The 27,888-nt window shown below is 40.7% G+C and overlaps 1 protein-coding gene across 1 annotated transcript; it reads right to left on the bottom strand.

The window, feature by feature from the left end:
* Positions 1–383: 383 nt before the first annotated feature.
* caln2 (calneuron 2) lies at positions 384–25,808 on the bottom strand. Its single transcript, XM_053331796.1, has 6 exons — positions 25,760–25,808; positions 19,574–19,698; positions 13,370–13,513; positions 11,390–11,502; positions 4,291–4,444; positions 384–652 (listed from the first exon to the last, which is right to left on the bottom strand). The coding sequence occupies exons 2-6, from the start codon at positions 19,689–19,691 to the stop codon at positions 525–527; spliced, it is 657 nt and encodes a 218-aa protein (XP_053187771.1). The 5' UTR covers positions 19,692–19,698; positions 25,760–25,808; the 3' UTR covers positions 384–524.
* Positions 25,809–27,888: the final 2,080 nt, after the last annotated feature.

The raw sequence follows: 27,888 nt of genomic DNA, 5'->3' as shown, positions 1-27,888 counted from the left end.
TATGAAATGAGAGGGATTATACAATGCTTTTAAATGCTGTGCATGACATTCACTCAGTTCACATTCAGAGCGACTTATCTGGGGTAAATATGCAGTTGTCCATAATAACCATCATTTGCTTTTGAAATCGGGGATGGCTCAAAGCACCTGATTAATGTTAGAAACATTTTCGGTAATTAGAAAATCAAGTTTAAAGGGCGTTCTTAGTCTTAAGAATGGATAAAATAAAACAGTGTATTTATTCTTACAATTTATATAAAAACATAACTATTTTCCAGTTCAGTTTCTTTATGATCAGTAAGTCCAGATACGTAACATGGTGACATCTTCAATGCAAAACAAACAGATCTCTCTTCACTCACATTGTCTACCTCTATAAGGTAAGTTCAAATTAAACGAAAATAAAAAATACAACTGATTGTTCAGAGAAGTGCTTGGGTTGTGGCTGGTCCAGCTTTGGCTGCAAAGACAAGATGCGAGGTCATGGCTGTTCTGTCCACTCCCCATGCTCACAGTGCAATTGGTTACTCCATGCCGTTCCGCAGCATCTGATTGGCTGCGATAAGCATGACACTGATGATGAAAGCCATAGCAAAAGCACAGATCAGGCTTTTCCTGACACATGTCTGCCGATTCTTCTTCTTGGGATGGACTGAGATGTGTAGAAGAGAAGAGAAACGAAAAAAATATTAGGATAGACAATTGATTTATTAATGACAATGTAACAATAATTGAGTAAATACAATGCAACTTTAAAGGAATAGTTTGACATTTTACAGAAAGAGGGAAACAATTGACTTAACATAAAGACTAGAGACAGAGGAACAGCTATGTCCAAAAGTTTTAAAAAATCCACCAAGCCGCGCCTCTAAAAGTCACTAAGAAGTTATATCTTGTTAACTCATACAAAATACAAGGTGACTTCTGGGAATTTCTGCTCCAATCAACCAGTGGAGACTCCAGGAAGTCACTGCACCTGGCCAAGAAATAGTCCTCCCCCACTTGTAAAACCACAACTAGACATTTTTGTACATATAGTTTTGTACAAGCAAGATGTAACATCTTTAGAAGTGCTGATTGGCAGATTTTCTACAGAGTCTAGCTGTTTTATGTCCTTCCAGGTGTTATGTTAAGCTAAACAAACCACCTGTCGTCTGTAGCTGGAAATTAGTGGACAGACAGAGTTGTATTGATCTTTTCATCAAACTCCTGGCAAGACAGCAAATACGTGTATTTTTCAAAATGTCAAGCTATTCTTTTAAGTAATTAAATGAAAACATTAGGCCCAGGTATTTCCAATTACTGAACAATATGGTCATGCACCAGCATTTTAGGCCCTTATGCAGCATAAAAAAAACATCAGTGGACGGCTGGAGAAAGATCAAGGGCCATTTACATTTGATGCCAAAGAATATACTTTAATTGAGACAGACATTGGGTGATCTCGACCTCTTGTTACTAAGTAACTGAAGCGCCATACTCAGGTCGTGATGACATCTGAGCCACTCAATGGTTCAGGTGGTCTTATCTGATCAAATGTTTAAATAATGCTATTAAGTTGACCCCTGATTTGTCTTATCAAACATACAAAAAAACATCTAGAAGTAACTATTTAAAACAACAAACTACAGTGTAAGTTAAAGATATTTTTTCTTGTGTCTGTATAAAAGTATTCAGATTGCTGTGACAGTAATTTAAAAAATTATCATTGGAAACCTCTCCAATGTCAAAACCATGATTACATAAAAAGGCACAAACTGAGGCAATTATTCGCTATGTTGCAGCAAAAACAAAGACAAAAGAAGAGTAAGGTGGAACATATTGTGCTGCTACCTGACCCTGTCTGTTTGGACTGAGAGTCCCATTTTCCCCCCAAAGACATAATCTCTGAAGATTGAAAGAAGAAGAGGAGTAGAGACAGATGTGTCCTCTGACAAGCCTTGCAGAAAGAACAATAACCAAAAGCTTCCTCTCTGTCAGCTCTCTTGTCTCATTTAGTTACAATCACATACAGTACTGCATCAATAAATCAAGTCAGAGCTCTGAGTCGTGGATTTAACAGGGGATTGGTGCTAACTTCCCACTGGACAGGAGAGAAGATGGGAAGGAACCAGGAATTAAAGAAAGAAGTTGAAGAGGTTAAACATTGGGAAACATACAGCAGATCTTTACATGAGAGGCTCTATACCTCTTCATTTGCTCTTCATCCTCCCCGTGCCTACTTCTCCCCTTTCTATATCTTTAACTGTTCTTTTCCCTCTCCCTGATTCCACAGCACACCCTTCCCTCAACACCAGAAACTTTGTGAAAGTGCCAAGCCAGCAGTTCCCTGATCCCTTCTTTAGCCTCTTATCGCCTCCTTTACTGTCCCCTCTCCGCTAAGTTTCTTCATTTCCTCCAAGCTGTCTCGTTCTAGGTCTCCCCAAAACTGTAGTCCAGCACCCAACGGATTCATTAAGACTTTCCTGGTTTGCTAGCGCATGTGATCTGTCTTTACCTTTGTCCTAGTCTGACTCGGTTGGCTGTTTCACAGCAGGAAGGCAATTTCTAGATGTTCACCGAAACTAACAGAGAGACAGATCTGGGCTTTTGTTTCCCTCTTCTCCTTAAAGCAAAATAACTTGGTTTTATGTCTCAGTGTTTCACTTGGGCACTAGAGCTTAAAAACTCTAAGAAATTAATGCTTGACCTTGACACTAGCACATTTTAATATTTAAATATTACATCTGTTTTCTTGAATATGCCTCAGTGTTCTTGGCCTTTCCACTGGGACCTTTTAGATGAAAACTATGTGGTGGGTATTCTTGTTGAAATAGCAGCAAATTAAAAATTTAGGATATTACCTTGAATTTTTCCAAGAAACTCATGGGAGTGAGTGTAACTGGGTTTTAACATGCTCTTTGCACCACACCTGTCTTTGTCTACACTTGTCTCTGTCTTTTTCACTTGAGACTTCAGAGATGAGGTTTCTCCTGTTTTGGTGAAGTTCTCTGTTCCTTTGTTATCTGTTTACTCATTTCTGTTAGATTTGATGAAACCTGTGGGATTTTATAGCACACCACTTTTACATTCATGCCAGATGGATGAGTACATTTGTCTGTTTGTCTATAATCTAGCTTTAAAGTAATAGGCATTTTGGGAAGTACGCTTATTCGCTTTTTTGCTGAGAATTAGATGAAAAGATCAATACCTGTCTCATATCAGTCCATTAAGTAGCTTAGCTTAGCAAAAGGACTGAACGTAATGGGAAACAATTAACCTGCCTCTGTCCAGAGCCACTGTAAAAGTTCACTAATTAAAAAGTTGCATCTTGTTTGTTTAATTAGTGCGTAGCTAGATAATAATTTATTAGAGTCATTTTTACTGTGAGGCTGCCATTACCCAGCAGCCAATAGTCACTAATCAAACACTTCCAGCATGTAACTCCCCATTAAACTGCAACTCTTCATTTGTGCATAGAGTAAACAAACAAGTTACAACCTGTTGATTAGTGAGATTTAGAGGAATTGGTAGGTGTGTGTAGCTGCTTCTGATAACAGAATTAACTGCTGTGTTGTTTCACTCAATTTATTCCTGACATTGTATTCATTCTGGCCAATGCCTTGTCGAGAGGGTGAGGGGTATCTTGTTTACTTTGCACCCATACACTCTATGGCCCATACCAATTAAATGTCATGTAATTTTCAGGTGACACAGAAGATGCAGTAGTTGTTACACAGGGCAGTAAACTTAACATTTTCCGTGACGATTGAATAATCCTAAAAATGTCAATTTAGCTTACAACAACAATCTCACCCATATTTGTTGCCATTTCTCTGTCACCATTTTTCATTTATGCTATAACTATCTCGCTATGTAGGAAGATGATGTTCCATTCTTAATCCTGCCAATTGAGCTCTGATTGGTTAATTGTTTCTCCAACAAACAGAAGCATCCGTCAATGAGCACAGCACTAGACGTATTTGAACTGCTGAGCAATAAAGAGATGTGGGTGGTAATTCAGAGATGTGGAAATAGTTTCCCCGTGCTTGCAGTCATCATGCTAAACTAAGCCAATTGCTCTGATTCTCAACTCCCTGTAAAAAGCAAATAAGCATATGTGTATTCCCAAATGACTCCTTTAACAGTTTGATACGGTTAGTTACTTGGATTATTGTTTTGGTCATGGATATGTTTACTTAACTGTGTGTCAAATTAGTACCTACAATATATTAAATACAGTACAAAAATGACTTTTTATAAGAACATATATTTATAACTGCAAAGTTTCCACGAGAACAGCTTCCTTACCTCCCTCATACTCAGGGCAGTTCCCTGAGGTTTCATTGAGGCTCTCCTCTTCAGTGATGATGATGTTCTCTATGTCCTTCATTGTCAGGTGGTCCCGGAAGGCGTGGAACAGCACCTGCTTCAGCTCATCCAGAGACAGCTGCTGCATGTCAAACTGCAGGGGCACACAGCGATCAATTCAGAGGCACAGTCATCCACAAACTGGCTTTATGAGGGCACATAAATATAGATGATAAGAATGAGGTGTGAAATGTACAAGCCACAAGAAATTATGGCATATGTAATTTATGTTTCACTGCCTAAATGTGTGATGTACAAGTATAGGAAAGTTGTCAGTTGTAATTTAATGGCAGCGTGTTTACATAAGCATCACTTGGGATTTTTTGCGTGCCTGAATCAGTATGCAAAGCCTGAGCATGTACGTTGATATAGGCGCTTAATGGACATATCAATTAAAATGGATATACTGGTGCATTTACTCCCATGTAGGTGATTGTATTCTCAGTTGGGTGTGCATGCTTGTGTTTTAAATGACTTAAGGGGTCCTGAGGAAGAAACTGACTGGCAGTCCGATGCTTAACCTCTCTCCTTTCCCCTGTTTAACCTTCTGAAACAGTACGTCCAAAACAGACTCCCGACCCCCTCTAATGCATAGATGCACATACACACACCATCCTCAAACCTGCGAGCATGTGTCTAGATTATTTACCTCACTGACAGCTTCAAGTACAATCAGTCGCTTGGTTTAGCACAACAGATGGACATACTGAGGCAGACGGGGCACAGAGGATGAAAATAGGGGGTTGATCGAGACAGGAGGAGAGAGATACTGTAAGTTGAGAAAATAGGAAAGTATGGCGAGGTCAGAGGAAATTGAAGATGAAGTAAGTAATGGGGGACAGATGGAGAAAACAGAACTGGCAGACAGTGCTGGTGGAGATGTAAAAGAGTTGTGATAGAGGAGGAGATGCTCATTTCAGCGAGGAAATAATAATTCGACTCTTGCTTTAAGCTAAAAACAAGACTTCATGTGTGACAAAGCAAATCTAGCCAAGTTCAAATTCTGTAACGAGGACTTTTTTGATACTGAACAAAATCAAAACCCATCAATTACTGAAACTTGACTTTAAACACTAGGTCAGATTTGCAGTTTATTAAGTGTTTAAGTGAATAGTCACCTTGAGGTTGCCAGGCAACCAGCAAAGTCACTTCACCTGCCCAACAAATAGTTCCACCACACAACTCCTTATAAAACTACAAGCTGTTATTTTTACCCTACGGTGTAAATTTGTGAGCTTTAGAGATGCTGGTAGGCACCCTTTGATTACCGTTGGACCAAGCCAGACTACATTTTCCCCCTGCTACGCTAAGCTAACCACCTTCTGGCTGTATATATTTAACAGACTCATCTGATGCTCAGCAAGAAAGTGAGTAATCATATTTTCCAAAATGTCAAACTATTCCTTGAGAGTAAGATATTGAAAAAAATATTGTTTGTTGTTTTAAGTACCATAAACATTTTAAATGATACCCAGGCCTATTTATTATTGTTTTAACACGCTCTACACACCACTGTAATGATATGTCATATTTCAATACTACAACAGCAATCAGAGGAGTGCAATCAAGATATTCCAATGCATAAAACATACACACAAACAAACACATATGTTATGTTTTCATTATACCAGGATTATTGAGCTGGTTATTTATTTATTTATTGCATTTCTGCTTCTATGTGCACTGATGTGTAGCCAAATGTGTATTGATTTTAACCTAACCACGCCGCCTTTCCAAGTGATTTACACTGTACTGTAATTATGGAAACATGCATGTGGATGTATACACAAACACACACACACAAACACACAAACACACACACACACAGGAAGCCTACAGGTACAGCACAAACATGCACAAGATTAATAGCAAACCTGGAGTATTGCAATAAATAAAGAATTTCACACACTATCACCTTCAGTAAATGGCTTCATAGCTGTCTTGGTTTTCTCTGTTTATTCTATGTTTCTCTCACATACACAAACACACAAAAGCGGATTCTCTTTTTGAAATAGCAAAGGAGTACTGGAGGAGACAAAGATAAAAGAGCAGTCCTACACAGGAAAAACAACAAAAAATATTTAAAATTGCAGCATCATAAGCACCTTAGACAGAGAAAAGAAAAAACTGTCAAAATGTAAATAAAAGTGCTTTTCCACCACCTAAATGTAGGATATGGAACCTTCTGCCCCGTTTTATAGATGTTTAAAAAATTGGTGTCTTAAACAACACAAAATCGGTGTCAAACACTTAACTTGTCATCACCTTAAACTCAGTTATCAATATCTTCTGATGCTATTTGTTTAAGGTTGTTTGCATCAGTGACATTTATGGACACAGCAGCAAAAAAGTCCTATATCTAAAATGATTAAATTACATATGTGATTATACTTTAAATTTGCATAGTTAAATAAAATTTAAGATGGGACCTTTAAGCACTCTGACTCATGTAACCTTGCTTTGCACTTCAAGGCAGAGGAACAGGGAGTGGCAACAGCAGTTGAAGGGACTAAGCTGCTTGAATTCTGCTCTGCTTCTTGCCAAAGTTGTCTCAGCCCTGAGTGGCTGCAGGAAAATGGAGGTACAAGTTCTTGGACTGCAGCCGCAGGACAGACAACTTGACAGCTCAGGGCAGGAGCACCGAGAGTGTACAATGTTCCTGTCTGTCTATCTGAAGAGGGAAAAGCCACAGTGGAGCTGCAACCTGTTACCAACCAACAGTGATTTCTTCCCTTGCCCACTCTCTGAAGGACACACACGCCTGCACGCATGCACGCCTGCACGCACGCAAATGTAGATGTGACAACTCAAGAGTTTGCCTGTCAGTGCATTTTGTCTTTCACTGAATGAACTACATTATGTGATATGTGTGTATGTGCGTGTGTGTGTGACAGGAAAACAGCGGGGGATCATGAGCAGTGACCGGTGACATACTGAAGGAGCCAGGACACATCACTCAGAGGAACAGTTGCTCACACTCCATCCTTCCAGGCACAAGCTTGTCGTCCACCTGCTTTGTCTTCTGACCCTTTTCTCAAAAGTCACTCAGAGTAACAACCTGCAGGCTTTTCTTTCTTTTGTTCTGTACTCTTTTTATCCTATTGTTCAGGGCTGTCAGGGTTAGATTCCTTCAAGTTTAAGATTTCTTCTCTTTTGCTTGAAAAACAAACCAAAAAATGCTTTAACAAAAAGGAAAATGTATACAAAAAGACACCTACATGTGCACACACACTGAGGACACATATAGGTATGGTAAGTCATTTATAATAAAGAAAGCAAATGCTACAGTGAACCACAAATGAAAAATTAGATGGGCATAAAAGAATCAGCCACAATTGTATATGATGTAATAAAATCTATTTTAAATAACATCAAGTTCAATAAAACTGACACAAACTATTCCACAGTGGAGGTGCTGAAACTGAACAGGCTCTGTTCCGGTCACTTTGAAAATAATTACTCTCAGTGCTGTGCTTTGGGTAAAACCATCCACCATTTGGCAGCTGTTATGTAACAGAGACTCAACACGTTTAAAAAAAAAAAGACTCTACATTTGGCATCACTGGTCATCAATATGTGCATTGCAGACTCTCTCAACAGATGTAGACGGCATTGCTAAGCCTGACAGTGACTATTTAATTCTGCTTCCTTCAACCTTCGCTTCAATTACTGATTTCATTGACAAAATTACTGAGAGGGAGGCTACAAGTTAATAGAAGAAAATTTTAATATAAACTTGTAACTTGACATAATTTTGTCTTAACAGTTGTAATGTAACTACTAACACAAATTTGTACAGAACTGATGTTCAATTAGAAACAGTAGATTATAATACAAGCAAGAGACCCCTTTGATTTTATTACTTTATGCAAATGAATTGAAACCAACGGCTGCCTGGAGAAATTGTCATCACTCAAAGAACAAGCAGCATTGATCTTGCAATTATGTGAATAAGTAATGCTCTGTCTAATTGACCAGGGTGGACATAGAGTTTTGGTGTTACTGAAAATTACTGCAAAATGTCAAGGTGGATGTTGGGCGCACAAAGCCTGAAACTATGATTGATTACCCATTTTCTACTCACTGTCAACGCTCAACTATGACCAAAAGCTTTCCTTGACATGTTTTTAGGTCATTCAAATTCACCCTGTAACTAAGCAACACAACAGCAGCTTTCAAAATGGCCAGTTGTGATTTTAAAGGGTTTTTGTGATTTCCAGTTATTTTCATACAGTGATGATGTCAGATGAAAATGTTCAACGGGGCTTTAACCTGCTCTAAATGTGTTTTCTACTTCCTCCCCATAATAAAGTCCATTTGTTCGGACAAACAGCCTTCCCCTCTGTTAAAAGGTTGTTCCATTGGGTGTCCGTGTTGTCCATTCACATATTTCAGATCAAGAGGGGCTTGAATGTGTACAGAAGTATTTGAGTTTTGTTTTGTTTTGTTTTTTTAAGAGCGAAGAAGATGCAAAATCTGACTACTACTAGCCTCTGGAGTCGGCAGAAAATGACAAATCTGAACAAACTGGGCTCATTAGGAGGGGAGTCTTAAAGAGACAGGAGCTAAAACGGACTGTTTCAGACAGAGGCTGAACTGAGGGGCTGCATAAAGAGCCAGTAGAAGATAAATTAAGAGATTTTTGAACTGTGAATGATACAAAGACATTTCAGTAGAATTTGAATAAGAATATACATCTGGAAATGTGCATGTTATGTCCTCTTTAGGACTGTGATAAATGGGCTTAAACATGCTTTGTTAGTTGGTGGTCCTTGGGGTGTATGTAGCTCGAGCAGGTTGGACATTAATCATATGGTTGGGTCGATCCCTGAATCTAATACGTGGAATTATCCTTAAATGAGGCACTGAACCTCAAAATTGCTCATGACGTGTAGGAAAAAGTCACTTTGAACAAAAAGCATCAGTCAAATGAATATAATCTAAGGCTGGCCACTGACAACACTGGCTGGTTTCATTCAAACAAATCACAACGTTTTTTCAGCTATTGTAACACGTTAGAAGATTCTACAGACTTCTGTCTTACACTTGCTCTGCACAAACGACAATATTGGCTAAAAAAACAAAAAGTTGTTTTTAAAACTGCTGAAAATGAGTATCTTTAGGCGCTGTAGCTTAATTTGCAATGGAAGACTGGTCGTTTCCTTTTTCAAATCTAATTTACTGTCAGCAGAAATTCGGTAACTTGAGTCAGGAGTTTTTCAAAGCAGATATTTGAATCTCCCAGAGGTTTTACTCGGGTCATGCTTCAGTGGAAAATAAACAGAAAAACAGCAGTGCTTCTCATATAGTTCAATGGTACACTGAGTCAAACAAGCAATATACAATCATAACGATGCACACAATTGATTCAACACACAAATGCACACAAGTGGGACATAATGTAATTACACAAAAAACAACTCCAGTCTCCCCAGTGAAGTCAATCACACATCTCACGGTGCAATAATATTATCTGAACATACTGAACTGAGTCATTATGGCCCACCTTCTCTTCTATATTTCTCTTTTCCACACAACAGCTCTCCCTTTCTGCCTGTCCCCCTCTGAGATCTGTGAAATATAAACAGAGGCATGCACACGCAACAAACACACACAAAACGCTGCTCGCACAGTCCTCAGAGACACACTTCCTCCCACCATTTCATCCCCCTCATCTTCTTCCGCCTCCTCCTCATCTCCCTTCCTATATTTTTTTGCTCTCTGTTTTCATTGTGGCTCTCCCTCTCTCCTCTTCCGTCTCGTCTTTTCCTGTCCCCTTCTTCCTGTTTTCTTTTGGTCTGTCTCTCCCTTTGTGAGAAGTGAACATTTTAAAATCACCCCAGAGACGCACAATGTCTACGACCTTCATGAATCAGAGTCTTTCGTACCTCTTCTTCCATTTTCTCCCCCTTTGTGATTTTCCTTTATATTCCTGTATCTTTATGTGGGGCATCCCCTCCGCACCACCCCAACCCTCCCCTTCCCCACATATTGTCCAACTCGCCTCTCTATTCTCTCATCTCTTTCAGCCTCCCCGCCTGGCATGCTGTAGTTTGCCTTGCTCCCCTTTATTCAGTGGGTCTCATTTATATAAAGGAGTTCTATTTCACATGATTTAGACGGAAATTATCCTGCAGGTTTTTTGTATTGAATTCTATTGTTTTCCGATGTCTGCATGGCATAAATAGTTGTTGTTGTTTTTTTTCAAAGAATTATATGTAAATGTGGCCCAGTATGTGTTTGTAACCTGTAAAATGGACACCTACTCATTTCGGTGAGTCACCCTCTAAATGCTTCCTCTTTCATTTGGAAAGCTGGAAGGAAAGCAGAGAACAGCTTCCTGAAAGCCCCCCCCCCACACACACACACACACACACGCTCAAAACTCTGCACTTTTCATTATTGTCGCCTGTCTTACCAAAGAGGCAAAAACACTCTGAGAGGAGAGTTCTATCAGGAACACAACCATTTTCAAAAACAAAGTGAGCACATTAAAAAGCATGTAGATTAGCTGCCGCTTTCATCACCATTGAGCCCAGTGTGGACACTTGAAAGTGCACAAGCTCAGATATCATTCTACATACAGGGGCACATCCCTTGAATCTTTATTATGGTAATACCTTCTGCATCACTCTGAATAATAAACACACACATGCACCCGAAAACATACACAAACCCACATAAAGAAACACTCTTAATTCTCAGCAGGTCTCTTTCCCTTCAAGGCCCAGAGTCAAAAGAAAAAGAAGTGTCTATTTTTGCCTAAGAATAGAAAAAGCAGGTAGGGGGCCTGAAAGTGTGCGTGCTTGTGTATTTTTGCCTTTAGAAGTGATTGTGTGCATGTGTATGAGTTCCTGCAGAAACTAGGGCTGTGCTTGAGGATGTAGGCTTAGGCTCTGACTGCTGAGACGTGCAGTCAGAGATGAGACAGCGTTAGTAAGATGAGGCGTTAGAGATGGAACTGATAAATGATACACTGAGTGTGAATGATGAGAAACTCAGTCTTTGCCAGCTGGGAGGAAGTAGTTTTGTCTCTCACCTGCCAGAAGATGTTGTCGATGGTGTTGCCCAGGAAGCCTTCTCTGTTGTCGGACGACAGCAGTTTGGGCCCCAGTATCGTCATGAACTCCTCGAAGTCCACTTGGCCGTCCCCTGCACCCACACACAGATATGAAGGGAGATGATAGGAAATCAGACACAGAGATAGGAAGGCTGTCAGACCGGAGCTAGACCGGTGCAGAAGTTTGCTTGTTTGCAGCAACAAAGAAGAGCACCCTGAGACAGATCAACAGATGGTTGTGCCTTCATCCATGACAAACACACATGCACCATCAGAACTAATTCACCTATCAAATAAAGTGTGTGCACCTGTGTGATTGTGTGCCTCTGTGTGAGTGTGTACATGAACACTTATGATATTGTTATGTTGTTGTTTTTTTTGCAACAATTCAGGCAACAATTGGCAATTTAAATTCCAAAGACACAACTTGTGAGAGTTTGCATTATGTATTCTGCGGCTGCATGTTGTTAGAGATAGCAATCAAAACCCAGCATCCTGTGGCATCAGTACTCACTGAACATCTTTACGACAACATGTTTTATAAACTGAGTTACTGCAGAGACTTATTATTCTATTTATGGATAATATTGATATCACCACCAGTTTACAGCGCTGTTTAATGATGTTTATTATTTGTTATAATAAGTAGCATTATGTTAAGTAATATTAGTAACAGTCTCCACAAGTGTGTTGTGTAAGTAGGGTACATTTTTCTTCTTCATCCTATGGTCTGTAATTTTGAAAGTAATTTCTAAGAAGTCTCCTAGAAGGAATAATATCATTTGGCAGTAATAACAGAGAAATAAGAGGGCACTTACAGTGAATGAACTTCATTTGTTTAGTGTTTTAGTCAGCGTATGGCAGGCTAGCTGAACATGCAAAAAATGTGAAATTTGTCTACAGGCAAATTTGACATGCACGGAGAAATACGTTTTCAGTAATATTAACTTAAATGGAGCTGGAAGGAAATTACTTCCAAATGACAAAGTTCTTTCCAACAGGACTAGGGAATTACACAAGAGTAAATTGAATCATTACCTTGTGTAATTAGCATTGTAAGTGTCAGTTCTCTGTTCAAAAATCAGACTGCAGTTTCTCAAAAATGCTATGATTAACATATCATATGTTGCATACTATTGAGACCACTTTGAAACCTGAAGACGGGCAAGAAGATAATGCCAGGGATCAAGAGATCAAGACTTCTTAAGGAGGGATTTAATTGAATTTGATTTAATGACATAAAATGAATAATCTGAGAGGCTTGTGCAGGTTGTCTAAAACCTGATAATAAGCTTCATTAGCAATTACACAGAGATGATAGAAGTCAGAGGTAGGGGATTTTAAGACCGATACTGTCTCTCCTCAGAACAAATGGCAGCTCAATGGAAGCAAAAGCAAAAAGCTTTTAGCTCTGACCTTTGATATTTACCGGGAGCTGTGGAATCAAGAGCAGCAGATAAGAACCAGCTGAAAGATTGACTAGCTTGTTTGTGATGCAGGGACTGCTTAGGAGTAATTGCAGTCCTCTGTGAAGCGGAGCTGGAGTTGAAGGTGCAGAAGAAAACAGGTTATCTCTTTATTGTCTCCAATGGAATTTTTTTAACCACCTGCTGCTCTGAAGGCAGTTTACAGACAGTTTTAAGGGAATATTATTAAGCTTTAATCACATTTGGCCCAAAGAAAGTGAAAGATACATTAAGTTCTGCATTTTGGACATTATTCAACAGTGTTTTTCATCTGTATTACATTCAAATCTATTCCTAAGAGATTTTCATAACTTGCTTTATTTGGATGGAAAAAAAACTTTTTCAAGGCATATTTTGATACAGAAACAACTATAAACAAACATCACACATGCATTATGTGTCACACACTTAATGAAAAACCTTTTTGTATTTTTGTGTGTTTGCAGGCTTGATCTGTGCATGCACCCAAGTGTGTGTCCTTATGTAGTCTCACCATCCATGTCCAGTCTCTGCATGATGATGGCCAGCTCCACTTCGCTGGGCATGTAACCCAGTGAGCGCATGGCCATTCCCAGCTCCTGTTTGGAGATGAAACCATTCCCATCCCGATCCAAAACACGAAACGCCTCACGGATCTCTGCACAATAAACACACATCATAACACTGCTCATTACTAATTTGATCCTTTCTTCCTTTCTTTTGGGGATTTAAGTCCAAAAAACATAATCTATACATTTTACTGTTACCTATGAATATGCTTGTGTGTAATATCAACAAAAACATTTTATATTATGGTTATCTGTCTTTTTTTGACTGGAGTTAAATGTGATTTGTTTGATGTTTCTGTTGATGTATGGGTTAGTTCAGGACAAGGTTGCTACATGTGTGGTGTAAGATGTGAAAATGTCTTGCACTTTGCTTTTTCATTTATTTTCCTTCTCCTTGTTTTGTCTGAAAGGTTGAGGGCTCATCATAGCAGATGAAAATATCTCTTCATCTTGAGTCTTTATTGCCATTAAAAAAACCAAGGTCGGGAATTAATTGATTGAGGGACTTCACTGTTCCATCCTGTGTGTGTGTGTGTGTGTGTGTGTGTGTGTGTTTGTGTGTCCCATCTTATTCATCTCATTATTGAAATGCTGTGACCTACTCTGTGAAATGTTCATAATGTCATTGAAAGTTTTTTTTTTTCATTTTTACAGTGCAATATTTCTACTTTCGTCTAGTCTGTAAAGGTTTTTTTTTCTCTCCTTTGACATTCTTTGCATTTGATCTTTGTGTTATATATGTATACACATACATTATCACACTGGTTGTTACATTATAAATTGTAACAAGGCTGTCCTTGTTTGTACATTCATTTGTTCAAAACTTAAAATGCCCTATGTTTACGTTTTCCAAACAAGGATCTGCTCATGTGAATAATGACAGTTGTTTCATTGGAGCAAAAGCAGAAGGAGCGTGACGTTGTTATAGCACCACAAAACCTCTTAGAGAGGAGGTCAGGCTAGATGATTGGATCATCAAACTGTGAGACTTTGATATGGGGGAAAGCTGTTTGCATATCCTTTCAACAGTCAGTGTTGTTCTTGTAGTTGTTGTTCTTTTAACGATGACGAAGATCATTTCCTCAACTCAAACAACTACTTTTTATGCCTCTAAAGGCACTCTGTGGAGTTTTTAAACCACTAGTAGCACTAATGAGCAATGTTTTTATGAGTGGGGCCACATTTTGCTTATACAGTAGCTGCCGCTTTCAGGCTATTCCACTGATCGACAGTTGGTGGCGGTAATGCACAAAGAGGTGTAGCAATGCACCTGCAAGGGTAGTGAAGAAGAAGAATGAACGCAGACAAATGTGGATGCAGACATTGCATGACTTAAAATATTTTGAAGAATTGGATTTGCATATGTTTTACGCAAAGCCAAAAGTACCCAACATGCTTGCTGGACCTCAACGATGCGCACAATATGCTTTAGTGAGAACATCTAAATGTAAACTTTTTTTGTTGTTGTTTACAAAACAGCTCCATGGGGCATCTTTACATGAATAATGAACCTACATGGATACATTAACACATCTGAAAGGTATTGATTGAGTGATTAATGTGCAGAAAATGATCACAGAATTATTTATGTAGCTTTATAGCAACTTTCAGGCCATTGCTTTGGTTCTAAAGCCCACAATTTACTGCTTTGTTTCATTCTCATAGTGTAATTTTCAGCTACAGCAGACAGCTGTTTTCAGCAAAAAAAAAAGCTTTAAAAAACCAAAATGAGTCACAGAAAGTGACTAACTGGTGAACATAGTGGAGTATTTAGAAAATGGAGTTGGTGGAGACCAAAACAGAGCTGAAAGTGGAGTAAATATTAGTAAATGTGCATCTTTTTGCTAACCAGTTCAACCTATCAATTTAACAGGCAAAAATGTGTCAGTGTTGTATTCAAAGCTTTGTTTCTGCTGTCAGTTATTGCAGGTTCAGCCATGTCAGTGATGCTCGTATGACTCGTCTTATAAAGGTTGTTTGTCACCGTTTTGGAGAGAATTATCAAACAGTGAGAAGAGAAATGCTTATATGGGTTGATTTGCAAAGCAACAACAAACTATCTACTTCATCATTTAGGTTAAAGGACTTTTGATTTGAACACACTGTAGCCATAAAAATGTCTCAAAGACTTAGGCCTACAAAATATTTTATATGTGTGTCTGTGTGTTCAGTCTCATAGAAAGCATGTAACTGTGGGACATCACATTGTGTCAGTGAGATAGATTGACCCGTGAGAGGAAATAAATGAGTAACAGATTTTTGCAGGTCTGTAGATGGTATTTAAAGGAGCTTCCCTAGCGCTAATAACAGGTTTTCTCATTAATTGGAAGTGCTGCAGCCTTTCTCTCAGACAAATCAAGGTGAGGGTGATCTCCCGCTCTCCCTCCCTCTCTCCTCTCTCTCTCTCTCTCTCTCTCTCTCTCTCTCTCTCTCTCTCTCTCTCTCTCTCTCTCTCTCTATCTATCTATCTAAATCTCTCTCCCTCCCTCACTCTCCTTGCCTCTCTTACATCTTTATAAACTTATTGTATTTTACAAACCCAGAGGGACCAGTCCTGGTCCCTCCACACAATCACTACCACCATTGCCAAGTGTGTTTCCGGCTGTCTCCTCCTACATAAAAGGCTTCCTTCTAACTTGAAATTGTTAGTGAACGTGCAGAATAACTTAAACCTCTGAGGACCTTCTTACATAATACCCTGGTCAATCTGCGGCTAATTACCTGTCAATCACTCGGCATCATGTAAGAAGAGGTGGAAGGAGGGAGGCGGGGGTTTTGGGCTGGAGTGGAGGTGATCGAAGTTATTGACACGATAAAGACCACAGAGCGAAGACAGACTTTCCAAGACTTCATTCAACATTTTTCACAGAAGAGAACTCAATTTTTCTGTGGATCTTTACACTTTACAGAGGGGGGAGGGGGAGGGTATCATCAGCTGGCATTCAGCATTTGGGTAAATCTTTACAGGAGAAACACAACCAAAAAGAGTAATAGCCGGCTGCACGATGGAATTTAAATCACGATTTCCCCTAGACTAATCCTTTTCCTAACTGAAACAATGAATTTTACATGAAGTTCATCTCTCTCTCTGTCTCTCTCAGGCTGTGTGTCATTAATATTCTCGTCCTGACATGCTGCTCCTTCCTTCCTCTGTGTAATAAGTCCGTCTCAGATCTGTCTCCTATGCCTGTCTTTGCTCTGTCAGTTGCGAGAGAGCCCAAGTTCAGTCGCAGCCCCCATCTAAGCCTGTAAATATCCCCTATGGCTGATAACTAGACTCGAGCACCGTGCCACTGCCTCCCTTTCTCTCTCACTAAATAAAGTGAGAATCAGAGGCAAGGGATTGGGAATGCAGTTGAATGTGCGGCCTCCCGAAACAAAGTGAGATGTATTTGTATGCAGCTCACCAGTGAAGAGTACATTTTCAATAGGGTACGAATGAGCTGGTCCCTGATGTATTACTGTGCAATGCCTAGTGTGTGTCTGTGTTAGTGTGTGTGTGTGTGTGTGTGTGCATGTGTGTGTATCTGTGTGCTTGTGTGTGTTTAAGCATGCAGCCCTGTCTGCCTGCCTGCCTGTGTGCAGCTGTGTATTACGAAGTCAACCCCCAGGACTGTACATGTTCTCACTGTGATTGATGAAACGCCTCAAAACTAGAGAAGAGGACAGCGGCGATCCAACACAGGGGTGATTAACTAGCCTTCTATCTGCGCTAACAGATGATCCTAGAAGAACCTTCAGCATCTCTCTGAAGTGGGATTAGGAGTTTTCAAATGCTGGCAGCAAACAGCACGGATGTTTTGTCCACATCAAACAATCCCATTGGTTGCTTTGGATCTGTGGCTGTCAAGGTGTAGATAATGCCTCATCATAATGTATGCTGTCCTACAGTCCAATTTCAATTTATATAATAGCTCTACATAGGTCCAAACTGATTTACCCTTCTCGCTACCCTTGACAAACAAAACACAGAAGCCAAACAGACTAATGATTGAGATGAGACGGTGCAGTCGCTGACCAGTCGAGTTGTGCATGAGGGACATTGGATTAAAAGATTTATGCAACAAAGTACTTCATACCAAAGCTCATTCAAGCAAACAATATGCAATATGTATAAACACAAACATACACCCTCAGACAGAAACACACTCATAACACAGCGACAGGATTAGCTGTTTATTCCTCAACCAAAGCAAACCGTGTCGGAAATATGTGCACTTACTGAATTCACAGGAAAGCCTCAAACATGACCCAAAATACAGCATTAAGCTGCTGACAGTTTTGTCCAAAAAACGGCACTAACACCTCTGTGTCAATATATTTAAAGGAGAACTAGGGTTCCTTGCAAGTTATTGGAACGTGGGATGCTCGATATTGCCGATATCAGATATTCTGATATTCCCCAACTCTTAATTTCCGATATCACCCGATACCGATATATGCAGGCTTTTTACACCAAAACTGTTCGATAACAATAACATTATCTCCTATTGTGGAATTAACACATTATGCCTAATTTTATTGTAATGCCCCACTGGATGCATACATAAATGCAACATGGCTTTCCAAATGTAAACACTGTCTGTGCAAAATAAGAGAACAACTTCAACTTAAGTTATGGAAAAAAGTGCCAATATGCCACTGCCATATTTATTATGCTGCTTTGCAGTCATTGCAAATTGCAAATTTACGATATCCGTAGGACGCACTTGGAAATAGTTCCAAACCACAGACATAAGCCCCGTTTCTGGAGGCGGGACCTTTACAGGAACGTCCTCTCACTCGCAGAGTAGGACCCAGATAGGACCCATCGGACTCTGACGGTGACTTCACAGAGGCGACTCGCCGAAAACATAACAGAGAAAATGACAACAAGGAGGTAAACCTCATTTCTGGTTTGTGTGTTCGTGTATATGGCGGTGGACGCTATGAACTTGTTCGCCACGATTAGCGACGAAGAGTCTAGCGTGTTGTAGTTGTTATACGTCATCAAGCGTGCGCCGGTAAACGCCCCATGCTGCGTTCATGCAGACTCGGAAATGCTGAAGCCTACAGAACAAACATCGGTTATAAAAACCTGATACCGATACTTCCGATATTACATTTTTAAGTAAATATCGGCCGATAATATCGGAGGTATTGGAACCAAAGTAAATGCTGAGATCTGGCAAATATACTATCAATAGGTTACAAACAGGAGTGGTGAGATGATAATACAGGAAAAGATGAGAGCAATTTTATTAGGTTAGCTAAACTTTATTTGAGTGCACACAACAATAGCAACAATAGCATCAGAATAAATGTGACCAACCTGGGATTGGTTTATAACTTGTTTGATTGTCTGACTACTGCTGCCTCAATTTTTAACTGATGTTTCCACGTTCTGAGATCTTAAGCACTGACTTCAATGAATACATCATAACCAATTGTGCTGATGGCCAGAGCCATGAAATTAAAGCCCAAGTTGTAATACATTATTATCTTCCTTTAAAGTATCAGAAAATACTCATATAGGTTATTTCTGAATCTGTCATATTTAGAGGACTTGGTAAAATGACTTAATAATTTTGAAATCACAAAAACTACATTAATACATCTATCCATAGTTTAACCAGGCCATGTAAGATAAATGTAAAATAATATACTTGTGTTTAACAAATGCATCAATACACTTATATTTTTGGTTTTATTGTAGATCAAATTGTCAATGAGCGCCAGTGACATCAATCCTCATCAAGAAAATTAAAATTTGAATGAGAATCCCAATTTCAGTGAATCCTAGTTCAAGTCTAGTCATATATATATGACTAGACTTGAACTAGGATTCAATGCCTAAGCGAAATAGCCTATATATATATATATACATATATATATATATATATATATATATATATATATATATAGGCTATTTCGCTTAGGCATTACTTCAATTTGAGTCCTGTGACTGATTATATTGACTGATTATATTTCCTAAGCACCATAATTGGAAACCAATGCATCAAGTCAAGCGCTGGCACAATGGTTAAATGGAAAAACTTTTCCCCGAGAGAATTGGAGCATTGTAACTGCATTGTTCCAGTAGTGAAACATTAATTGCAAGTACCTTACACTCTACCCCACACCCCCACTCCATCAGCCACCGCACTCACCTCCCAGCTCCTCTGTGGAGATGCTGGTGAGCTGGAAAGCTTCACTGCCCTCCGTCAGGGAGCTGCTCAGGTAGTTGTCTGGATAGAGCAGGCCCGCCCGCACATGATGGAATGGCATCTTCTCCCTACAGAGCAAAAACACAGACACATGTTTATTTAGACTGTGTGTATTTGTGTGTGTATGTGTGACTGTGAGTGTGAAAGCAAAACAAAATAAAGGTGTCTCATTGTGTACATGTCTATTCAAACTGGCATGAGCCCTTTTTAGAAACACAATCTCTAGCAGAGGGAACATTGTTCCCTGTACTCTGCTAATGCTCGTTTCTGGGAGAAACTGCTGTCTCCTTGTGGCAGAATCACCGTGACAAATTATGTAATCACATTATAATTCAATGGAACCACAAAAAAATATTCCACTCTTATTGTTCTGATAAATACCATCAGAGCACAAGCAGGAACGTGGCAGTATCAAACAATCATTCTCTCACTGTCTTCCCCCTGCTCAGTTTTTGTTCAGTCACCCTGGTCCACAGAGGAAAACTACTAAAGTCCTGTCACTCGCTATCATTCCATCCAAATCCCCCCCCGTCAGATCTGCTGACTTCTTGTTCCACCAGACAATCCCCAGTGCCACCCAACACCTCACCAAGAGACCCCAGGATTTGACAGGGCATCAATCAGCAACAACCCCTGCTGTCGTATGATCAGAGCGATTCTCTACTTTGATTCATGAGAGTCGCTCCGCCGAGGGTTTCCCCAGCGTTATATTTTGACACTTTGGCAATATGTTTCATGTAATATTCCTGCCAATAGTACACGTAGAACTGAATGAACTGAGACAAGGTTATAGAGAGAAAGAAGAGAGATAGCAAGGAAGGAAAGGATAGTGATCCCGAAAGTGTTTCATGAGCGGGCCACTGCCAGACAGGAAAAATAAAGATAAGCAGTGATGTCTTTGTCACATGAGACATGGTCAAAGTATAAACAACTCCTCTCCTCTCCTCTCCTCTCTATTATTTGAGACTTAAATCCCTTTGTGGATGTTGGAATCGAAGCCAAGGGAGAAAGAGGGACACCAACCAAGCACAGAAACAAAGATAGAATAAAAGGTTACCCGTGGGATAGATGCTTTGATGATTTGTATAGGACACCAGGTGTGAAGATGGCTGTGTGTATGTGTGCATGAAACAGAGATAGACAGCAAACACTGGGTGTGCAGAGAGGTCTGTGTATGTGTGCTCATAGTTTGTGAGTTCTGAAGAAATGTATTCATTGGTCCATCTGCTCCTGGTTCTACTCTTGTCCCACCTGCGCACTAAAGGTACTCAGGTCACCACGGCAACATCTCTCATATCTGTTCTGCAGACGTGAGTTTCAGCCAACAAGGATGCAAACCGCTTTGTCCCCCGCTCTGCCTTCTGCTTGTGAGGTTGGTTTGGCATCCTGGCTCAGGAGTCGGTGGGTGGGGTTGCGGAGGGCGTCAGGAAAGTACCAGCACCTGGGTAGCCTATTAGTGTTGCTTCCTTGTTAATCTCTTTGTCTTTTCTTCCTCCCAGGACACCACCAGCCAGATGGGTTAGGTTTTAGTGTTCTGTTTGCACGCATCACTCACGCTACATTCATTACTGACCCAGCAGACTAATATTATCATTATATTTTATCTCAAATTAACAATAAGTAAACTTTATTCATGTATGATTCCCTTTTTGTCGCTGAGTCTGAGCCAGTTTTTGACAAATGGGAATTTGTCCACAATTTTTAGTAAGGTTAAAGCCTATCCTGAGTGTGACAAATGAGGGCTTTATCTTTGCTAAACGTAATCCCTTGTAAATTTGAGCCAATTTAATTGGCTTTTTGTAGGATTATTTGTCTGCCTGTCTTGTTTAAAACCTTGGGTGTGTTGCAGTATCCACATGATTTTTGTGTGAGCGTGTCTTAGCATGTCTTTACTCGTCAATGTGGAATACACAGTTTATTCACATTATTTTCTTCCCTGGATACAAGTTTTTTAAGAAATGTTTGTTTGTTTGGTGAGGTTGGGAGTAGAGGAGCAGCAGTTGCCCCCTGTTTTATTTACTTAACTTTGTTTAGCCCCTTTTAGTTGAGTTACTTCAAACCTGGTACGTGTTGGGCCATTTGATTTACAAAGCCTTGGTTGGGGTGGCCATTTCTCTTGACCCATGAATCCCCTGTTAGGTTTGGATGGCTCTTTACCAATAGGGGACTGGTCATGTAAATGTTTAGTGTGGATGGGTACAGCAGTTGTCTCAGGAGCACATCCCCAGCTGCAGAGGGGTCGCTGCATAACAACCTCCCCACACAAGTTAAATCGTTTTTGTGGAAGATAGACAGGGTTGGGAAAGGTCTGGATTTAATGGTGGCTGTTATTTATGATGCCAGCACTGCTAAGTGTTTTGGGGGAATTTGTGTTTGTTGCTCATGGGAGATTCACACACTGTGGTCTCATTCTTGGATCAGTGTCCAATTATTATCTGCCATTTCAAGAAAGGTACAGAATAAACTCTCTTAAGAGTAATATTTGTATACAATGTCAATGACATATTGCAGCATTAATTCTGAGATTTACACAGATTTTGAGATTTAACTAAATGAACAAATACAACCATCACTAAGAAGACTGGCAGCCTCCCCACTGTGTTTTACCTCGCATGGCTTCAGGTTTGTTTTACAACACAGAATGGGATTGCAGTCCTTATTCTGAAGTTTTTCTGCGGAAGATAAAACACCCGAAAGAATCACTGAAAAACATTTTTGTGCCAGGCCGCACAAAATGTAAAAACTAAAAAAACTACCAATAAAACTACCAATATTACCAATTAAGTGAGATCTAGCTTACAAACTGTCTCTGCCTTGGTCTTTTTAAAAATATAACTACAGCATAGCATCACCTTTCACCTGACAATTTATTTTCAATGATGGACAGTTAGACTTTCGGCTGTGCATGAATATGTACATATAGTTGTTACATGAGATGCTGGTTTTCTAAGCTGGTTTGTGGTGATGCATGTACAGATACTGCAGATTTTACAGCATGTGTATCTTTTTGTTGCATTTATGTATTTGCAGCATGACGCATGCAGGTTCTTGATGTGTACCATTCATTTGTTGTGCATACAAGTGAATGTATTCAAGTGAGTAAATAAATAAGAATTCATGCATGAACATTTGCATACATAAAAAAGTTTATTTTGGGGTGCATTTCCACAGAAACTGTAAATGAACGAATTCATGTGCCTGTTTGGATTTCTGTTGGTGCATCAGTGCTCGAATGTCTGTGCATGTATTAAGACAAGTTTGTGTGTGTGTGTGTGTGTGTGTGTGTGCGTGTGTGTGTGTGTACCTGTTGGGAAGATGCATGCAAATGAGGTGTGCCATAATTATTTTCTCCTCTTTGAGTGGGGTTGGTGGGTTTGTTGTGGAGGTGGAGGCGATGAGCACAAGAGAATGAGCTATGATGCATAGAGTTTGATCTGTATTGATCAGTTGCGCATTTACAAGTGAATATATTCACGGGGAAATTGAGTCAAGATTTACAAAAGAATGCCAAAAATAAGAACGATGAATAAGAACAATGTTGAACAGTTAATAGCTGTTAATGAGCTGCAACAGGCTGAGATCCTCAATTTCTTCAGCGCCCCAAATTAAACGGTACCCAGCAATTATTTCATCAGTCGACAAATTAATAAGACATATGATATGAAATGAATATGAGAATATATTTTAACAGTCCATCTGCTCTCAATTGTTCCACTGACAGAAACACCCACTCACTCATGGCAAAACCAGCAGACATGCATACACATACATCAAACCCTTTCCTCTCTCTCACTATCACTCTCTCCAGTTTCCTTCCATATATTTTTGGATTCTGTTTTTTATTCCTGTGAAAACACAGACTGTTGTCACAGAGACGGACATGAGAGCTGACAAGGACAAGCTTTAGCAGAAAATCTCAATCTGATAAGCCTCATTGACTGGCTCAGTGCAGGAAGAGGAGTGTTGAAAATGCATAAACAGACAGACAGACAGGTGATATGGGGGGTGGGATGAAAGGAGCAAATGAAAGTGGGCTGACGGGCAGTGTTTGAACCGTGGGGTCATCTGCACTCCAGGGAGCCCGAGTTTAAAATCTGCAGTACAGTGATCAGAACGGATTTGAGCCTGAACGAGAGAAAAGGCTGAGATGAAGGGAAGTAGAGAGCAACAGAGATTTAGCCAAAAGCTGGGAAAGGGGAGAAAGGAGAATCATGTTTTTCCCTCACCTCCTCCGGTCCCCATGGAGAGAAATGCATTAGCAGAATGGCAGGAATGAGCTGAAGGGTCACAGCAGTGTTTTTCCCAACTGCTACGCACAACTCTGCCATCACAAGCCAGAATAGACTACAGTATTAATCAAGCCGTATCCACCACATCAAAGAAAACAGGTTGTTACTACTGTCGCAGCCACCAAATTACCATCAAAACATGTATAACTGTGTGATTTAACTGCATCCAAGGATTCTCTGATGTGTTTGAGATCTGTTAGATGGACAGGCAGACTTCAAAATGAATCAACAAATTGCTCTCTTTTTACTATAGCCAGTAAAGCATCAGTTGGCTCTTCTTGTCTTCTCCTGTTTTGGAGATAAGGCCCCTGCCACCTGCCAAAAATAATGAGAGACCACAGCTAATCAGTTGAAGCAGCAGCAGTGCTTTATAAAGGTAAACTGCACTCTGCGATTTGTCATCTCTTAGTTGCTATAGACCACAAAGCCCAACAGAATTAGACAGGAGACGATATTTACGCATCAAAGAAGGACATGTGTCACCTCAACAGGCAACAGACAATGAAATAGCTTTTTATTAGATTTACAGCTAAACCAATAATGAAAATGATTAATGGAAATGAAATAACTTGCTGTGTTTGCTTTCCTGTCTCTGCTCAATGTGACATTGTCACTATCCAACTGAAGTCACCTTGGGCAAAGATAGGCAGCCACTACACAGCTGTGATATCTGCTGTCTCTTTCTTACCCATCAAAGCTGCACTCTAAAAACATTTCATCAACAGAGGTGCTGGATGGGCTGTGCATCCTGTCCCCTACAGCCACCCCTGCCGGAGGTCAGCCTGGGTCATCCAACAAGCTCTGTCCAGCCCCAACAACTGCTCTTGCCCAAACTGTAACTGCTCTGGTGCTACACCACCAGCCCCTGCAGAGCAGACGTGGACGTGTGCGCCCTTGATCTTCTGGATGTTAAAAGAGACCCAGCCGACGGGAAAAGAGTTGGACACCCGTGATATTCTGACACGCTGCGCACATCTGCAGCGGAGGGAGCGCAGCTGGACTCACACCGCCTGCTGCTCCAAGCTGCTGTTACATGTCACCCTCATTGCAACGAGAATGGGGTGTCAGAGAATTAAGAAAACAAGAAACAAAAAAACAGACACTCATGCGCGCCACCCCCCTAAAATGCTCGCACCCACCGTCCATCACGTCTACCCTCTATCCGTTACCATCCACAGACGGGTCTCCCCTAGGGTATCAGATGATGAATGTTTGTGAGGCGGGTGACAGATTTGGCCATCACGCTTTATGACTGTGGAGTTTTAGAGCATCTGGCAATGAGAATGAATACAATTTGGCTTTAGATTGCAGCCGGTCTCCATTTATCAGAACCAATATATGAGCTGCTACAGTCTGAGTGAACAGGAGAGCGGGTGATAAATCGACAAAGCATGATGTATGATGGGGTGCGTATTGAGACGATTATACTGTAATTACACTTATGGCGTGTGTTTGTGATGAACCTATAATCACCTAATCACACCGATCAAACCCACACAGCGCGCATTGACGCACGCGACGCACACAAGCAGCTGGAAATACATTTTCAGAAGCAGTTGAAATAGTCGGACACTAAATGCAAATAGACACAGGCATCATTGTGTTGTCAGACTGTCAGCCATTAAAAACAGCACAGCTCATCTTGTCAATACATATATATGTATGTTTTTTTTTTACACGCGCGCACAAGCTCACGCATAAGCGTCCCCACATTTACAACAGGTGCAGTCGCCATCAGCGGAACCGACGCATGGGTGGTCGGTCGTGGTAATCACCTTTATCACCTTTAACACGCCAACCAAGAGGTGTCACACTAATTAGCAGTAGGGGTATAGCCTACCTGCCTGTGAAAGGACTGGTCCCCCGGTGTGAGATTCACCCCGCTCTGCTATAACACCGTTGGCGGAGATGCTGAGGGTGTTTTTTTGAATTGCCAAGATGTGTTTAGCCTGTTTGCATCCGTCCTGTGTTCTTGAGGAGTCCGCCCGACAGCCAAAGATGGACTCATTCAGTCTGTGTGTTAGACCTGTCCTGGGGATTCACCAGTGTGTCATGTGCTCCACACTTTCTGGATAGTTATTAAAAAATATCAACTGGTTAGGTGAGGAGGAGGAGGAGGATGATGGTGATGGTGTTGGTGGAGAAAGAATTTGTCCCTTTCAGCTGAAGCCCAGACCCACATGAATGGCCTCCCATTCGTCTTCTACATCTCACTTCTCATCGCCATATCTTGAGAATTTGGGGTGTTGTTGGGATGAAGCAGTTGGTAGGTAGGTGCCAAATCTTCGTCCTATCAGCTCGCCCAGACGGACGCCACCCAGCCGCCCACGGGTCTGGAAACCGGTGGTGCTGCTGTTGCCGGTCGCCTCTTGAAAAAATGATTTATCTTGATCTAAATTTAATCTACTTTGTCGAAATCAACACGGCTGAGAGGAAAGGTTGATGCCCGGTCAAAGCTTTGAGCGCAGCGGAGGGACGGGAAGGGATCTCCCGACGCTCCCGGTGCATATATCTCGGTTACTCCCGGTGACACAGTTAACCCATTTATCGGTCCGGTCCGGTAAGGGAGGGGCCACATGGGGGCCACGGCAGCAGAGGTGCGATTGTGTATAGGTGAGCGGGAAATATGCGATGGTGTGGCGCTCAGTCGGAGCTACACTCCTCCCAGGTGTGTGTGTGTGTGTGTGTGTGTGTGTGTGTGAGAGAGAGAGAGAGAGAGAGAGAGAGAGAGAGTGAGAGAGAGAGAGAGAGAGAGAGAGAGAGAGAGAGAGGAAAGGTGTGAGGTCCGAGCAATTAAGGTTTCACTGAAACATTACAACCTGTCCCATGGGGAAGTGTGTGTGTTTTCATTTAGCCATTCTTCACAGCTCTAGGTGGCATTGATGACCAATTATGGTGTTTAGGAAATTACATCAGCCGCAGTACTTAAATGATGCAGTGTGTCTAATCTACCCCCCTCCTCCTTTTTCCTCACCCACCACCCAACCTAAATTTTCATCTTTCTTCTTCCTCTTCTTCTTCGTGGGCAAGGCGTCAAGATTCAAGGCGGCATCCTCCCCCCAAACTTGTTTTTTTGCATTCTAACTCCTCTACTTGTTATCTTCTCATCAGACTGTCTGTGCTTTTCACTCATTGCCTCTGATTAGAAAATCCAACTATCACAGTTAGGTACATCCTCTATACTAATTACATAATATGCGAGGATTCTGTTGCCCCCCCTGCCAGCTGCAGCTCAACTGCAGTCTCAGCCTTGGTGTTGAAAACCGTGTCTGCCGCGCGGCTGAGCTGTTATAATTAAAAGTGGTTACAGCAACTTATTTACTCTCCCAATGTGCTGATTGTGAAGGGTTAATGCATTATGTGTGGCCTCAGGGGTTTGACAGTGTGATGGGGCAATAGATTGGTTTCTCACTGGGAGTGGAGGCATCAGTGAAAAGTAAGGACAACACAAGTGAGTCATGAACGTTTCACCCTGGTGCTCTATGGCAGTACTGTAGGCGTATCTCATGAGGCAAACAAAGGGTTTGAACACAATTCCTCCTGGTTCTGGGGGAAATTAGATCAATGTGAGATATAAAATCATCAAATTGATATTTTGATCCTCCTAGAAATCTAATCAAGGAAGCAGATGTCTGAACATGTGCGTGTGTGGTGCTGAGTTTTTTGGGAGCTGTCCATGGTGCTCAACTGTCAGATACAGCAGCAGGGCAAATGAAGGTGAAGTGATGCACCTCTTGTCAGCATTTCCAAACAACTTCACATGAATGACAGATATTCATGCAACCTTAAATTAGATTTGAGTTTATTCAAAAGTACGAGGATGGTCTTGAGCTAGGGTGACAAACGATTTCTATTTCATACTTTCTATTTCCTAATTCTATGATAAATCCAGAAATGTCACAAAGGATTAATAGGCTCCTATATAATAACACTAACAACAGCCAAAACCTTAATATTTTGTCATATACT

This window comes from Scomber japonicus, chromosome 13, assembly GCF_027409825.1.
Source record: "Scomber japonicus isolate fScoJap1 chromosome 13, fScoJap1.pri, whole genome shotgun sequence".
NCBI lineage: Eukaryota > Metazoa > Chordata > Actinopteri > Scombriformes > Scombridae > Scomber > Scomber japonicus.
This window is presented reverse-complemented; position numbering and strand designations above follow the sequence as displayed.